Source organism: Mytilus californianus, unplaced genomic scaffold (genome assembly GCF_021869535.1).
Source record: "Mytilus californianus isolate M0D057914Y unplaced genomic scaffold, xbMytCali1.0.p SCAF_8, whole genome shotgun sequence".
Classification (NCBI taxonomy): Eukaryota; Metazoa; Mollusca; class Bivalvia; order Mytilida; family Mytilidae; genus Mytilus; species Mytilus californianus.
In genome coordinates this window covers 70,568,585-70,587,103 of record NW_026262734.1, presented here as the reverse complement: position 1 = coordinate 70,587,103, position 18,519 = coordinate 70,568,585, and the positions used below count along the sequence as shown (strand labels likewise).

The window sequence follows — 18,519 nt, the reverse complement described above, 5'->3', positions numbered from 1 at the left end:
TATTATATAAAATATACTTTTTCACTTTTTTGGTCTTTTGTAAAATGTTGTTTGTGCTGTATTTAGACCCCTCTACCAAGAAATTTGTTTTGCATGCACACGTATAAAAATTGCAGTTTTTATCCAATGCAATCATAGGTTTGAAAGTTGTTTTCAATTCAGACTTGTATATATATATATTATTTTTGATAAAGTGAACCCCTTTGGCTAATATTGTCCATTAAAAAATAGATAACTTAAATTCTTGGTGTACTTGGATATGCTAAATCTAACTATGTATTTAGAGTTTGGATATTGGGCCTGATAATAGGTAAAAGTCCAATTTCAAATTTTTCAGTTCTTTGACCACATTCATTCTGTGTCAGAAACCTATGCTGTGTCAAATATTTAATAACAATCCAAATTCAGAGCTGTATCAAGCTTGAATATAGCTGCCTCCACAATACTTTTTACTATATACTAGTGTTGCATTGGTCTTTAAAACCAGCTAAAGTATGAGCCCACTTGATAGAATAAAATGTAGCTTCTAATGTGCTATAATTTTTTTAGCATTGCTTTAAATTTTGGAGATATAAGCAGACATAAATTTGTTGGCAGACAGGAGTGACGTGATTACTTTATTTATTTGGGACCAAACTACAAAGCATCTGAAACTATATGCATATTTAACAGTTGTATTTCTGGCTTTAGAGTCAATTATTGTATTCATATTCTTTATTTTTCTGAACAAAACCTTAAGGTCTGTGTGCTTTACTTGGTTGGCATTTTTCCAGAATCATGTTGAACATTTATTTTGTAAAATAATTATGAATAAGATAAAAATATTTACCTTAAAATAGCTATAACTGCTTAGCAATCACAAACAGAAACACAATAGGTCCAGTGACTGTTACTATACCCAGTGGTATGCTGCAGGCCCAGTAGCCCAAAGCTACTGTCAAGTGACATAATATCATCATCAATAAGCTTCAGTAAGCTATTTCTCTGAACCAAGAACATCCAGGTTCTAAAATCTGCCAAAAATAACAAATAGATGGCTTTTAAACAAACAGCTAAAATTCTACCCTTAAATTTTCATTTGCAAATATTGAATTCAAATTGTTTCCTGCTACTAAAATTCTGTCTACCTCATGAAATTCAAGCATGTCTGATACGTATGATTTGAATTCTGAATTTTCATCAAATAACGATGGCCAGTAAGGAGAAGAAGGCCGTCTCAGAACTATCTGTATGCCCTCTGCTTTGAATCTAACCAAGTGGTTTATGCTTTTACAAACTAAAGACACTGGTGGTACTAATAGATTGTTTTCTAGTGCCCAGTGGCAGGAGAAAGCATCTACAGCTTCCAGGGTTCCAATACAAGGAACTGAATTTGTCTACTTAAATTTATTATTATCAAATTAGCAAACCTAGAGGTCGTCTAAAAATTCGAAGTACTCTGCAGAAATACCCTAGTCATCAATGTCTATAAATTAAAAAAGTACTCAATAAATCAGCCTTCTCGTTATCTTTTCTTGGTAACCAGATTATGCGTAATGAAATTTTTTGAAGTAAACAACACCTATCAATTTCTAAAGACAACTGTTGTCACTCTTGTACTTTGCTACTTTTGTTTATAATGTTAAAGGCATTCTTGTTATCTGTGTGAAAAGTCACAATACTGTTTTGTAAGACTCTAGAAAATGCAATGACATACAACTGAATTGCTTTGACTTCTCACCAAGAAGAGCTTCTATCTCTCTCCGTTTCTAACCAGATTTTGTGCTAAATCTTAGAAGAATTTTGTATGTAACCAGCAGCGCCCGTATTGCTTGTGCCTGTCAAAAGATGAAATTTGAAATATTCTTTACCAAGTCCACAGCCAGAAAATAAGCTCATTGATACAATCAGGTTACTTGCTGATGTTTACATATTGATCCCAATAATCTTTCATATTAATTACTGCAAAAATGCATATTGTCATGATATCAGTAACATTACCAATGGCTGGTGTTAAGCAATAAATTTAATGCAGATTTTGGCCAACTGTCGTACATTTGTATTAATGACTGCAAAAATTTCATATTAATGACTGCAAAAATGCATCTTGTCATTATCTGAGTAACATTACCAACGGCTGGTGTTAAAGCAGTGGTCGTACATTTGTACCTTTACCCTGTCATTAGATTCAAGTATAAATGCTACCAAATTAAATATGTCAGCTATTTTTCTATGGGAAATTTCTAACTTACAAGAATTTAAACTCCACAAAAAACCTAACCATTCAACAAGCTGTGAAGGTAACCATACACACTTATCTTTATTTGGCACAAAACCAGAAGCAACAAAGTCTGTTTTGATTCTAATAGCTAGCTTTTCACAAATTTCATAGTTGTCTTCAACCCCAAAACCGTTGTCTAAGTCGACATCTAGCATAAAGGTTAGACAACTAGCAATGACTAGACAACTATCTTTATGCTAGATTTACACCAGTGCTTGACCAATTGTCTAACAGCTTTAGTAAAATTATAGCCCCTAGAGGTAAGACCAAATGGCAATTAAGTAAACACATAAAATTGTAAGATATCATTTTTAGCTCACCTGACCTGAAAGGTCAAGTGAGCTTTTCTCATCACTTTGCGCCCGTCGTCCGTAAACTTTTACAAAAATCTTCTCCTCTGAAACTACTGGGCCAAATGCACCCAAACTTAAACACAATCATCATTCAAGTATCTAGTTTTAAAAATGTGTCCGGTGACCCGGCCAACCAACCAAGATGGCCGCCATGGCTAAAAATAGAACATAGGGGTAAAATGTAGATTTTGGCTTATATCTCTGAAACCAAAGCATTTAGAGCAAATCTGACATGGGGGTAAAATTGTTTATCAGGTCAAGATCTATCTGCCCTGAAATTTTCAGATGAATCGGACAACCCGTTGTTGGGTTGCTGCCCCTGAATTGGTAATTTTAAGGAAATTTTGCCGTTTTTGGTTATTATCTTGAATATTATTAAGTCTCCCAAACGAAGTTTGGGAAGACTTATTGTTTTTGCTCAGTTCTTATTATTATTATTATTCTTCTTCTTCTTCTTCTTCTTCTTCTTCTTCCGCCGCTTTTAAATTTGAACTTGTCCGCACCCGTTCTCCAAAACCGCTTGTCAGATTAACTTAGGGTTTCACAATATGTTAGACTAACATGTCTAGTGGTGCAATCAGGGTTTTGTTTGTGCAATGGGGTTTATAAAGGGGTACTTTGAGGGGCAAAAAGAAAAGAGGGTTTTACTATAGAACCCTATGGGATTTTATTTTTAAAAATTTTCAAATGATTATAAATTGAAAACCGTTTGTGATGGACACAATCTTTTTAATTGAAAATGTTCTAAATGATAAAGCCCATTAAATGAAATACAGGGTTAGTCCCCAGGGGTCACCCCCACCCCCTGCCATTTAAGAAAGTTCTAATACCTTGTAAGTGGTCAAGATCCCCACCCCTAAACCATATATATTCTGGTTTGTCATGCTAAGATGGTTTGAATGATATACAGGGTTAGTCCCCAGGGGTCATCCCGACCCCCTGCCATTTGAGAAAGTTCTAATATCTTGTTAATGGTCGAGATTCCCACCCCTAAACCATATATATTCTGGTTTGTCATGATAAAGCACATCAAATGTAATACAGGGTTAGTCCCCAGGGGTCACCCCCACCCCCTGCCATTTAAGAAAGTTCTAATATCTTCTAAGTGGTCAAGATCCCCACCCCTAAACCATATATATTCTGGTTTGTCATGCTAAGATGGTTTGAATGATATACAGGGTTAGTCCCCAGGGGTCATCCCGACCCCCTGCCATTTGAGAAAGTTCAAATATCTTGTAAATGGTCGAGATCCCCACCCCTAAACCATATATATTCTGGTTTGTCATGATAAAGCACATCAAATGAAATACAGGGTTAGTCCCCAGGGGTCACCCCACCCCCTGCCATTTAAGAAAGTTCTAATACCTTGTAAGTGGTCAAGATCCCCACCCCTAAACCATATATATTCTGGTTTGTCATGCTGAGATGGTTTGAATGATATACAGGGTTAGTCCCCAGGGGTCATCCCGACCCCCTGCCATTTGAGAAAGTTCTAATATCTTGTAAATGGTTGAGATCCCCACCCCTAAACCATATATATTCTGGTTTGTCATGATAAAGCACATCAAATGAAATACAGGGTTAGTCCCCAGGGGTCACCCCCACCTCCTGCCATTAAAGAAAGTTCTAATATCTTCTAAGTGGTCAAGATCCCCATCCATAAACCATATATATTCTGGTTTGTCATGCTAAGATGGTTTGAATGATATACAGGGTTAGTCCCCAGGGGTCATCCCGCCCCCCTGCCATTTGAGAAAGTTCTAATATCTTGTAAATGGTTGAGATCCCCACCCCTAAACCATATATATTCTGGTTTGTCATGATAAAGCACATCAAATGAAATACAGGGTTAGTCCCCAGGGGTCATCCTGACCCCCTGCCATTTGAGAAAGTTCTAATATCTTGTAAATGGTCGAGATCCCCACCCCTAAACCATATATATTCCTATTTGTCATGTCTCGAACATTTGAATGACGTATACGGTCAGTCCCCAGGGGTTCCCCCCACCCCCAATGTTCTTATATCTTGTAAATGGTTGAGATCCCCACCCCTAAACCATATATATTCCTGTTCCTCATGTAATGAACATTTGAATGACGTATAGGGCCAGTCCCCAGGGGTTCCTCCCCACCCCCAATGTTCTAGTATCTTGTAAATGGTCGAGATCCCCACCCCTAAACCATATATATTCTGGTTTGTCATGCCAAGATGATTTGAATGATATACAAGGTTAGTCCCCAGGCATCACTAATGCATATAACTTTACTGGACCAAACCAATTTTCACTGGATGTGGCCCAATGTCAGGCGACCCTGGGAATTACTAATTATGGGAGCTTCGTTTGGGAGACTTCGTAACAGCATCCTGTTACAATCATTTCTTGTTATAGATAGAGATCAACTGTAAACAGCAATAATGTTCAGCAAAGTAAGATCTACAAATAAGTCAACTTGACCAAAATGGTCAGTTGACCCCTTAAGGAGTTATTGCCCTTTATAGTCAATTTTTAACCATTTTTCGTAAATTTTTGTAATCTTTTACAAAAATCTTCTCCTCTGAAACTACTAAGACAAATTTAACCAAACTTGTCCACAATCATCATTAGGGTATCTAGTTTAAAAAATGTGTCCGATGACCCCGCCCGCAAACCAAGATGGCCGGCATGGCTAAAAAATAGTACATAGGGTAAAAAGCAGTTTTTGGCTAATATCTCTGAAACCAAAGCATTGAGAGCAAATCTGACAGGATAAAATTATTCATTAGGTCAAGATCTATCTGCCCTGAAATTTTCAGACCAATCAGGCAACACGTTGTTGGGTTGCTGCCCTTGAATTGGTAATTTTAAGAAAATTTTGCTGCTTTTGGTTAATATCTTGAATATTATTATAGATGGAGATAAACTGTAAACAACAATAATGTACAGCAAAGTAAGATCTACAAATAAGTCAACATGACCAAAATTGTCAATTGACCCCTTAAGGAGTTATTGCCCTTTATAGTCAATTTTTTACAATTTTCATAAATTTTGTAAATTTTTGTAAATTTTTGCAAAATATTTTCCACTGTAACTACTGGGCCAAGTTCATTATAGATAGAGATAATAGTAAGGAGCAAGAATGTTCAGTAAAGTAAGATCTACAAACACATCATCATCACCAAAACACAATTTTGTCATGAATCCATCTGTGTCCTTTGTTTAATATGCACATAGACCAAGGTGAGCGACACAGGCTCTTTAGAGCCTCTAGTTTCCTTTCCACGAAAATCCTAATACTTTGGATGTGGCTCAAAAATGTTCAAATGATGGTATCCTGAATTTAAATCAAAGACATACCCATAATAATTCAAAGTTACATATTCTTCAAATTTGACTTTGTTATCAACAACCTGTGCATTTACATGTCAAGAGAGAGGCAAAAGATACCAAAGGGACATTCAAACTCATAAGTTTAAAATAAACTGACAGCGCCATGGCAAAAAAAGAAAAAGACAAACAGACAAACAACATACAGTACACAAAACACAACATTGAAAACTAAAGACATCATGCAATATGCGGATTGGTAATTGACTCTTATCTAACCCTAAGACATCACCAAGGTATCTAAGGTATAAAATCAAGCGATATCTCTGTATACCGTTACTGTTAACTAAAACAGTTAAAGGATTAAAAACATGTGGCTTAATCTGTACCCGTTTTACTAACCCACCTGATAAAAGCTCTTTGATTGCACTTGATACAAAATCTGCCTGCTCTAATGCAGATTTATTATTTTTCAGATATATGTTTTCAGGTTTTTTTAACAGAGGTATTTTGTTACCATTTTCTATAACATCAACCATAAAACTAGAAGTATTAATATTTATCACAAGTTTACAAAATGTTTAACACCCTTGTCGATACTTTCAACTTGAGTCTACCTGATTTATAAACTCAGGTTCATAAAAGGGTATTAAATCCGATTACAATTCTAATATATTATTATAGAACTGTCATACGATAAAATTCATCCACTATGTACATAAAATACATATATAATTGGTGTTTGTGACTCTTACTGGTTTAACCACATTTTAAAATAAGATTAAAAAGCTGAGACAATTTTTAGAATTACCATTTGATACTTTACTTGTCCTTTAATTTTTTTGTTACAAGTTAGTACCTTTTGTACTGACACATATAGTTTCTTCTTTGTCATTGCTGGGCATTTGCATCATGCAGTAAAATATTCTGCTTGCTATTAGAAATTTAGGAGGGAAAGAAGGAAATTTTATTTTCAGACATTTCAAATGGGTTGTATGTCCATTTGATCTTTTCAAAAGTAGATTTGTTGTAAACTAGGGATCACGAAAGTCCTGATCTTCCCTCTGGGGCTCCCACATTCATTTTACTGGAATAGTCCTCATTTAAGTGATAGCAGTAAGAGGTGTTGTGGTTGTTTCCATTTAACTAGATTGATACCATCATACATTTTACACATACCATATTTTCTCTTATAGTTGTGGCTTGTTATCTGTTTCTCGCATGAAGAGATATTTGTCATATCACACTGCATGGAGTGTGATACAAATAAGTGATATGAAATATGCATTCATTTTATTGGCTTATCCAGCATCATGAAACCATATTTCCATTGGCTATTCTTAAGGTCATTTATGACTTATAAAGGTCAAAACAATCTACATTTCCTCCATGGCAACAGAGATTGTTGAAATTCTTCAATAATATATATATACAAAACACTCACACTTTTTACCCGAAAATCTTCTCTTTGTTAAATTATATTGAATTCTGAAGCATATAAAAAGTTTTAAAATGTTTGATGTTAAAGTTTTTCACCGGAACAGGACATATGATGTAACGTCATACTGTTATATGTGCAAAGACGATCAACAAGTCGCATTATATATGACTCACATAATTTTCTATTTAACACAAAGAGAATCCACTTGATATCAACATTTCTTTATTTAATTTATATACAGATGGTAATAAAATAAACTGGCCAAAGGGTCTTTTATTACTATAATGATATTAATAATTTGAGTTGATATCAAACGATATCCAATTGTCACTGGTTATGAAACTAACTTATAATTATATTTTAAACATTTCATTTACTTGGTAGAGAGCCAACATTTAAATGTATAACTGGCTTACACTTACAGAGGAGGTCAAGCACAGAACTAAACAGTTAAGACAAGCAATTGCACAGCTGAGGTCAATGAGAAATGAAACTACATCACAAAACTCAACATTGGAGACAACACAAGATCAACTGAATAAAATCACAGAGGAAAATTCTAGACAGGTCAAATATGTACAGGATTTAAAGGTATGAGATGATTCCTGCAAATATTTTATCGTGGTGACCTCAATAGAATAGATTTGAATTTTGTACAAAATGTATAGATCTGCTGACTAACAAGACTTCTGTTTTATTTAAAAAGATGAGGTTTGATAGTAACCAGTTTTTACCTAATTTTATAAGTACCGATACTGAGCTGCTTGTTTGAAAGTTTGTTGAAAGTTTTGATGTGCATTCACCAATTTTTAAAACAGTTCCTGTTTCAGTAGCACTATCTTGTGAAGATATCAACTACTGCTAGAGGAAATTAAAAGGAGATAATAAACCTGCTCAGATTTCTGATCTGAATATGATTTGTGTTAGGTCCTATAACAGGTAATTGATGATGCATCTTATAGGAAGGCATTTGTGCAAGGAGACTGGATAAATTATAAACTATTTAAACGATTTTTACAATAGAGTAAGTTTTATATTAAAATATATTGTAAGATATCAGCCTCAACTCAAATATGAAGCATTTTTATGGAGATAATTGAATGAGTATACAAAAAAATTGCCTAATAGCCAATTTAGTGCAATACCTGTTAATTCTCTTTGCATATATATATGTAAAAGGGGTCTCTTTTGGTGTAGAATAACAACTGAGACTTTCTAGGGTTCTGATTGTTTTATAACCAGAGATGAAAATAAACTCACTTGTGGAGCAAGTTTGATGGTAACATGGAATGTGGCACAAATACAAATAACATTTTTGTGAATCAAATATCTGCTTATATTTTACTAATTGAAACATTACCTCTTGCTTTTGAGTTGATATATTTTATCCTTCAATATATGTACAGGATGAAAATATAAGATTAAGAAGTGTATTAAAAGACATATCCAGTATAAAGGGACAGTTTCAAGCCAAAGAACAGGAGCTTCTCACTAAAATTAAACTGAAGGTTTGTTGTACATTACTAAATTTCTATAGATTATGAAATCACTTTTTGTAAGGGATTGTCTGCATCAAGCAGCTGATCAAGTATTGTTTTGATCTGTGCATTTGTCTGCTATTTCAACACCAGGATTAAGGAGATATACATGTCCGTGGATGTATGTATTTCTACCTCTAAAATATTTGAGTATGTATGTAGTTCATCAACACTAAGTTAGGTTTTTTTTGTTAGGTGTATCATGAATACTTTATAAGCTGCTGTATGTTTAGATACCTGTTCCCTCTAATTTACTTGGTTGGTAATGACAATTAATTGTTTCTCTTTCAATGGATAGTAAGAAAGGTAATAAATAGAACAACTGTTAATATATTAAATTGATTTGAACCAAGTTTATATCATTTCTCCAACATGTAGTCTTAAGTATGTGTCCTGAATTGATTTTGTTATTAAAAGTTCCTAAGATGAAATGAAATTAGGGAATCAAATGTTGGGTTCTCTTATACAGAGAAATATCTGCAATCATTATTTACTCACGAACCATTGGTATAAGTCATTTTTGTCGAGCCTGCGACTTTAGTCGCAGAAAGCTCCACATAGGGATAGTGATCCGGCAGCGGCGTTAACTAACTTCTTAAAAGCTTTATATTTTAGAAGTTGGAAGACCTGGATGCTACATACTTCAAATATAGATGCCTTATGTTACGAAGTTTCCGTCTGTCACATGTTCATTGTCCTTGACCTCATTTTTATGGTTCAGTGACTACTTGAAAAAAAAGTTAGGATTTTTTGTAATGTTGATTTCTCTCTTATTATGAGTAATAGGATAACTATATTTGGTATGTGCATACCTTGCAAGGTCCTCATGCCCATCAGACAGTTTTCACTTGACCTCGACCTCATTTCATGGACCAGTGAACAAGGTTAAGTTTTGGTGGTCAAGTCCATATCTAAGATACTATAAGCAATAGGTCTAGTATATTTGGTGTATGGAAGGATTGTAAGGTGTACATGTCCAACTGGCAGGTGTCATCTGACCTTAATTAACCTCATTTTCATGGTTCAGTGGTTATAGTTAAGTTTTTGTGTTTTGGTCTGTTTTTCTTATACTGTATGCAATAGGTCTACTTTATTTGGTGTATGGAATGATTGTTAGATGTACATGTCCAGCTGGCAGGTGTCATCTGACCTTGACCTCATTTTCACGGTTCATTGGTCAATGTTTAGTTTTCTTGGTTAAGTCTGTTTCTTAGAAACTATAAGCAATAGGTCAACTATATTTAGTGTATTGAATGATTGTAAGGTGTACATGTATTTCTAGTTTGGTTTATATAACCTTGACCTCATTTTCTTGGATCAAGTTAAGTTTATGTGATAGTTTTAGTAAAGCTTTATATTTAGGACTATCAACATAATATCAATGGTTAGTAAAGAAGGCGAGACATTTCAGCGTGTGCACTCTTGTTTTACATTTACATTTTATTCTACATTTAAGGTTCTTCAGACCCGGTTTTAGTAGTCAAAGTTGGGAATTCCTTATTATATATATACTGATGTATTTTCAATCCACTTCATTCCAAATCTGTGATTAGAATTATTCCAAAATTTTGTTGTTTTATACAAGCCTAACTTTTAAACTTAACTTTTATCTGCCTACTTAGGATAACGATTTAGAACTGGCTACAGCTCAAATAAAGGAGTTAAGTGACAGATTACGCCAATTAGACATCAGAGCAAGGGAGTGTCTGGAGAAAGAGCTAGAATCAGTTAATCAGACAAACCACTGGAAGGATCAGTATATAGAAATGAAAAATAATCTGAAGGAATCTAGTGGTATTAATATCATAGCCTTATTTTACATTAAGAATATTTGTGCTTTTCCCTCAAGATGAGTGAAATGTTTAGGTCCATGTTATAGTTTTAAAAAAATCTTGTTCAGATGTGTAAAAAGAACTCTTCAAATTTTTATGACGAAAACGAAATGTGGGGTATAGAGTATAGACCAGTGACACAGAAACCTAATGATACAAAACTGACAGTGTTTATAATTAGCAGGTTATAAAGTAACATATTTTCTTTTGTGTAATTACTTGATAATTCAACAGCAAACCTGTAGTTTTTATACGACCGCAAAAAAATTTTTGTGGTCATATATTGATATGGCGTCGTCGTCGATGTCGTTCTCGTCGTCGTCGTCGTCCAAAGACACATTGGTTTTCGCACTCTAACTTTAGTTTAAATGAATGGATCTCTATGAAATTTTACCACAAGGTTCAATACCACAAAAGGAAGGTTGGGATTGATTTTGGGGGTTATGGTACCAACAGTAAAGGAATTGGGGGCCAAAAAGGGGCCAAAAATAAGCATTTTTGTAACTTCCAGACATAACTTGTGTGTTAGTGTATGGATCTCTCTGACATTGTACCACAAGGTTCCATATCACAAAAGGAATGCTGGGATTGATTTTGGGGGTAATTGCCTCAACATTTTAGGAATTAGGGAACAAAAATGGGGCATAAATTAAGCATTTTTCTAGTTTCATGACAATAACTTGTGTGTAAGTGTATGGATCTTTCTGAAATTGTACTACAAGGTTCCATATCACAAAGGGAAAGCTGGAATTGAGTTTGGGGGTAATTGCCGAAACGTTTAGGAATTGGGGGCCAAAAAGGGGCCAAAAATAAGCATTTTTCTAGTTTCCAGACAATAACTTGTGTTCAAGTGTATGGATCTCTCTGAAATTGTACTGCAAGGTACCATACCACAAAGGGAAGGCTGGGATTGATGATGGGGGTAATTGCCTCAATATTTTAGGAATTAGGGGCCAAAAAGGGGCAAAAAACAAGCATTTTTCTAGTTTCAGGACAATAACTTGTGTGTAAGTGTATGGATCTCTCTGAAATTGTACTGCAAGGTACCATACCACAAAGGGAAGGCTGGGATTGATGATGGGGGTAATTGCCTCAATATTTTAGGAATTGGGGGCCAAAAAGGGGTCAAAAAACACATTTTTCTAGTTTCCAGACAATAACTTGTGTTCAAGTGTATGGATCTATCTGAAATTGTACTGCAAGGTACCATACCACAAAGGGAAGGCTGGGATTGAGTTTGGGGGTGATGAATCATAAGGGGATTCAAAAAATTTGGGGGGAGGGATTTTTTTTTTTCCTTTTTTTCTTTTTTTCCTTTTTTTTTCTTTTAAAATTTTCCATTTTAAGTTGGTTATTTCTGATTTATATTTAAAAGCAAATAATAATGATATGGTAGGAGATACACACTAAACAGGATGTGTAAATTATTATATAATAAGTATTGTGCAATAGCAAGAAATTTTCAATTGCACAGTATTGCACAATAGCAAGAAATCTTCAATTGCACAGTATTGCGCAATAGCAAGAAATCTTCTATTGCGCAATAGCAAGAAATATCCAATAGCACAATATTGTGCAATAGCAAGAAATTGTCAATTGTACAGTATTGCGCAATAGCAAGAAATATTTAATTGCACAGTATTGTGCAAAAGAAGATACTTCGTATAAATTGCTTATTTCTTGACCAATTTCAATGGGGTTTTATTCTTGAATTCTTTGGGTTCTTTAATATGCTGAATCTAACCGTGTATTAAGTTTTTGGATTTTGGGCCCCGTTTTTAAATTGGTCCACATTGAGGTCCAAAGGGTCCAAAATTAAACTTTGTTTGATTTCATCAAAAATTGAATTATTGGGGTTCTTTAATATGCCGAATCTAACCGTGTATTTAGATTCTTAATTTTTGGTTCCGTTTTCAAATTGGTCTACATTAAGGTCCAAAGGGTCCAAAATTAAACTTAGTTTGATTTTAACAAAAATTGAATTCTTAGGGTTCTTTGATATGCTGAATCTAAACATGTATTTAGATTTTTGATTATGGGCCCAGTTTTCAACTTGGTCCAAATCGGGGTCCAAAATTAAACTTTGTTTGATTTCAACAAAAATTGAATATATGGGGTTCTTTGATATGCTGAATCTAACCATGTATTTAGATTTTTGATTTTTGGGCCCTGTTATCAACTTTGTCCACATTGAGGTCAAAAGGGTCCAAAATTAAACTTTGTTTGATTTCATCAAAAATTGAATTCTTTGGGTTCTTTGATATGCTGAATCTAACCATGTATTTAGATTTTGGATATTGGACCATAATAGGTGAATGTCCAATTTAAAATTTTTAAGTTCTTAGACCACATTCATTCTGTGTCAGAAACCTATGCTGTGTCAAATATTTAATCACAATCCAAATGCAAAGCTGTATCAAGCTTGAATGTTGTGTCCATACTTGCCCCAACTGTTCAGGGTTCGACCTCTGCGGTCGTATCAAGCTGCGCCCTGCGGAACATTTTATTATTTCTATCTCTCCGATTCCCATGATCCTGTTTTTCAGTTTATTTTTTTATTTAGATTTTGTTGGTCTTATATAGTTTTTTTTAATTATGTATGTTTTGGTATTTTGTAGTGGGTTTTTTTTTTATTTTTTTTTTCTTGGTTTTAATCATACTTAACATTTCCCTTAAGTAAAAACTTAAATCAATGGAAGATATAGGGAAAGGGAGGAATCCTAATGACTTTGGGGTCAAAAAGGCAAAGTTCCAGGTTGCCGTTACTAAAAAGTTTTTTTTGTTGTTAAAAAATGGTTTCCGGATGATAACTTGAGTTTTTGTGGTTTCTGGGTGACTACTTAAGGTCAAGAAACAGTAAATGGGCTATGTCACAGATTTTGGTAAAACTTTGCATACAATTTTGGCTCATTGAACTATAACTGAAAATTGAAAAAATAATGCATTTATCTCTTATTTTCTGAAATATATTGCTGATTGAATTCTGTCAAAATAGTTTAACATTTGTATAGAAAGCACATAAAATCGACGAAAAATACTCTTAAAGGAGTAGGGGCAATAAGGGCCGGTTTTGGCCCAAGAAAATAAAGTTTTTGAGAACTATTTCAAATATGCCCATAATGTTTAGAAATGCACAAAATCAAGAAATAAAAATTAATTACATAAAATTTTAGATGTGATGATGTCACAATTATGTCATAATATGCACTGTTTTTTTTATAAAAATGAAGTACACTGCAGAATTCATGCAGTTTTCAGTTGTCATTTCCATTGTGGAAACATCCTGCGCAGCTGAGAAACAACAAAATAATTTAAGAGAAGCTTTATTATAACTATTTTCATAATCCTACCAAATATAAAGTTGTTTCTTTGGTGCACTCATACTTTTCCAATCTACAGACCTGCCAACTATACCGATTTATGGGGGAGGGGGGGTATCCCCCATGAGAGGTGTTGACCTGAATTTTGAAATTCTTTATAATATAAACTGAACACCTCAAAACAGGCTTTCAAATGAGTTAAAAGGATAATTAAGCACATATATACTCATTCAAACAATATAGTAGTAAATAAAAACACTTATGACAATATAAGAGGAGCATTATGTCCTCTTGCGCTTAAAATCCCCTATGACGATTTCGAAAAGTTGGCAAGTATGAATCTAAAATATACTTAAAAGTGGGTGTAAAACAAGGAAAATACAAAATATGTACTTGTTAATTGTGACTGTTTTTAGCCCATTTACAGTAACTTGACCTTAAGGTACACTTGTTGGACTTTAATTAAGAAATAATTCATGGGGGCTTGAATTAATACTGATTTTACCAATGGTTGGCCCTTTATGCTAAATATTTTACAACGAGCGATAGAGAGGGGTAAAATATTGGCATAAAGGGCAAATCTGTTGTAAAATCAGTATAAATTCAAGCCCACATGAATTATTTCTATTCTAATTGACAAATACGGCAATTCTTTTGGATCGAAGCGCTCTAGGTGAAGGCAAACATTTGCCGTTCCCGAAATTAAACACACTATTAATATTGACGTAAAAGAATGGAGAAAACTGAACTAGTGACATGCTTAAACTATTTACAATAACCTAATTAGATAGGTTTGGATGAATATAAATGATAATCTTACTTATATATAAAAAAATTGGCTTTTAACAAATTTTATCATCATTAGTTTATGTTTCCTTGTTTTGATGACTTTCAGATTCACAACCGTGCATTTTCCCGTAAAATGCTTATATTGTTACGTCATTGTTCAATGACGTCATTTACACGGATCGACGTCAGGTAGCTCATTCATAAAAAAGCATATGACGTGGGAGTATGATCGGAACAGCCCAAACAAATCATGATCAGCTGACATACAATATATTCATATTTTACCTCAGGTGTTTACTCAAAGCGTTTGAGGAACGTCATATTAGAATAAAACATATACAAATTGTTGAAAGTAGGAAAGGGAGGAATTCTTTTATATTAAGTTTTACTTAGTAGGTCAAAATTCAAGGCTAGAGTTGCTATAAATAACATCATAGTACTGTCTCAAACTCGGTTGACTCGAAAATTTAGATGAGTCGGAAGTTTTCCCATGGTCAAATAAATTTAAATCACGCTAAGATCGATTGGAAATTTTACTCTGGCTGAAAACCACAAGTAAAATTGTAACTGAACAAAGAAATAAACAAGAGACAAAAAATCATATAACTTTATTATAATGATAAAAGACCATGACATACAGATACATCGATCTCAGACCAGAATATCGATCCCCTACCCATATTCATCTGGATTTATTTTAGCCTTACCAAGCTAAGCAAGAGTTGTTTTCTTGTTCTTTAATAATGAGTAGGGGCATGCTTAGCATGACAACACATGCAACTTCTTGTTTTTATTCAAATTGTATTTTCTTTATTGCAGAGGTTTTAAAGAAAAAAGATGAGGAGTTACAAAATCAGATGACAATAACAGACCAAACTAAACAAGTGCTAGGAAATTTACAGGATGAGTATAGTAAGTGTCTTTCCACCACAGTTATGATTTCCCTTTAATGATGGGAAACATATCAATATTTGTCATAAAAGACACTTGGAAATAATTAACTGGTTAAAGCTTTTAATTGAACAATTTGTTGTGTTTTCAGTTTTGGTTAATTTCCTACGTAAAAGACTTTCAAACCCACAATTATTTAAGTAATGCTGTCTTTGTACCTTGTAATATATTTCCCAGATATCTGTTAAAATAATTTTTAAATAAGCAGCCAGCAACCATACATTTATGGAACCATTATTACCCAAACTTTGAGATGGAACAATTTAATTACAAAAGGATGTGTTTTCGATTTTGGTATATTTCCAGGAAGTCCTTTAGAATAATAATGATTTGGACAAGCATATAGCAACTATATATTTTGGGAAACTTTTTGACTTACAAATGCCATGGAAGAATTGAGTTTCAAAAGGATGTGATTCCAACTATTTGTAAATTTCCTGGAAGTCTCCCAGACTAGCAGTTTTTAAAGAAAAGTACCTTGTAAAATGTAAACATAACTTTTTAAAACATATTGACCAAAACCTTATATAGAACAATTTGATTTCAAATTATGAGTTTCCAACTTTGGTTAATTTCTTGGAAGTCTATTAGAACAATAATAATTGGGAAAAACACCTAGCAACCATATTATTTTGTCTTTTTTAAAGGAGTAAGCCTGGTAAGAACCCTGTTTAGCTCCAAAATATAGCATTTTACTATTTTTTTTAAGATGTAAACTTTTAGCTATTCATTGGAAAGTAGAATACTTTTGTTACATAAATATGGGCTGTATTTGACTATACAATGCATATGCATCATCATTAATTAATGCAACATTACTGAAATCTTCACAATTATAGCATTTGTGCTAATTTTTTAGACGGTTTTTGACTAAAATGGAAGTGGCCGCACTTGTGTTCAGTTTCAATATTTAAATATATGTTGTATTTGATGATAAAACATACCATGCATAAAGGTTGAGCAGCTGATATTTTACAATCTCAATATGCAGCCAACCTGATAATCGATTTATCGGGCTGTATTTGCGTATTTTGGAAGTGTTTTCTTTGTTTCACCAGCAAACCGGAAGATGACTTGATAAGTTCGGGTCAAACTTATCAACGTCGGTTCAAACATTATGACGTCGCTGATATGTCCGGGTCAAAGTTATTAAGGCCGGGTCAATGTATTTGACGTCACAAAGCCGTGATATGCAATTTTATTTAGAGCTGAGCAGAGTGATATAGACAGTGGGACGACCGATAATTATTATTATTCTTCCACCTAATTTTGTCCTGCAGTTTTCTCAGAGCCTAATGCACCAATCTTAATGGTTGTTCACTATAACAAGGAACCCTAACTTACGAGTTGTAGTGCAACTTTGGCACTAAAAAATGGATGCCATCACCATGGAAACCAAAGAAAGGTAAAAAAAATAAAATTTTAGAGTTTGGTGGATTATTTGGATATGCATAAACTTGGAATCACGATATTTTAATACAATGTAGGTGCCCACTATATACTGGTTTTGGATGATTTTGGCAATCACTGGAACTACTATATGTTGCCATGGAAACTACACCAAAAATTTCAAAAATATCAAAATGCTCAAAATTTAATGAAACTTCACAGTAATGATGAGCAACAATGGTAGATGTGGAATTTGGCGTTGGAATTTCAAAAATGTCTGCCGTTACCATGGAAACAATGTAAAACAGGTCAAAATGATCCAAAATCCTAAAAGTGGCATTTACTTTCTTAAAATGGTATGTCAAATCCATTGAAATTTTAATGGTATGTTCCCTCCCATGTACCAATGTAGCACCTGTCATTAAATTTTGGGAATGGTCTCTGTTACCATGGAAACCAGCAAAAATGTCAAATTTCCAAAAATTACAAAATGCTCCAAACTTAATGAAACTTAATATGATTCTTAACCGGCAAGTCTAGATGAGACTTTTGACTTTGGAATTTCCAAAATTGCCACCGTTGCCATGGAAACTGCAAAAATGTCAAACATTTTTAATTGATCAAAAATGCTCTAAATGTTCTGAAAATTTACAGATGCATGTATAGCCATGCATATATAAGCATCCCGGTTTAAAATTTTTGAAATGGCTGCACCGATCGACAATGTCGGGTGACATATTGCTTTTCCTCTGTTTCTTTTTCCCTATTACTATTATTTTTCTTCCACCTAATTTTTGTCAGGCAGTTTTCTCTGAGGCAATTGAACCAATCTTCATGATTGTTGAGCATAATGAGGACCACCATCAGAGGAGTTGCAGTGAAACTTTTGAACTTTAAAATGGCCGCCGTTTCCATGGAAACAGCAAAAATGTGAAAAATATTTTTTTTGTTTTTGATGACTAATTTGAGAATGCCTAACCTAAAAATCATCAAATTTTTATACAACATAGGTATCCACTATATACAGGTTTTGGATGATTTTAAGAATCATCGGAACTACTGTATTGCCATGGAAACTGGGGAAAGGTTTCCCATTATAACCCTATGGGAAAAACCTTAAAGTAGCATTTTCTCTCTTAAAATGGTAGGTCAAATCCATTGAAACTTTGATGTTTTGTTCCCTCCCATGTACCAATGTGGCATCTGTCATTACAATTTTGGGAATGGTCTTTGTTACCATGGAAACTAGCAAAAATGTCAAAAATTTCAAAATGCACCAAACTTAATATAACTTTATATTAATGCTAACTGGCATGTATAGATAAGACTTTTGACTTTGGAA

General features: G+C 33.8%; 2 protein-coding genes across 6 annotated transcripts in view; both read left to right on the top strand.

The window, feature by feature from the left end:
- LOC127712168 (uncharacterized) overlaps positions 1-18,519 on the top strand; it is an 87,107-nt gene that overhangs the window by 40,705 nt on the left and 27,883 nt on the right. The gene's annotated exons all lie outside the window — the stretch shown is intronic.
- The window catches only part of LOC127712160 (repetitive organellar protein-like), an 84,938-nt gene that overhangs the window by 44,283 nt on the left and 22,136 nt on the right, over positions 1-18,519 (top strand). For all 3 annotated transcript variants that reach the window (XM_052218444.1, XM_052218445.1, XM_052218446.1), the window contains 4 exons: positions 7,783-7,949; positions 8,765-8,866; positions 10,519-10,690; positions 15,657-15,749. In XM_052218444.1, the coding sequence (XP_052074404.1) occupies positions 7,783-7,949; positions 8,765-8,866; positions 10,519-10,690; positions 15,657-15,749 (534 nt within the window). The remainder of the gene's footprint in view (positions 1-7,782; positions 7,950-8,764; positions 8,867-10,518; positions 10,691-15,656; positions 15,750-18,519) is intronic.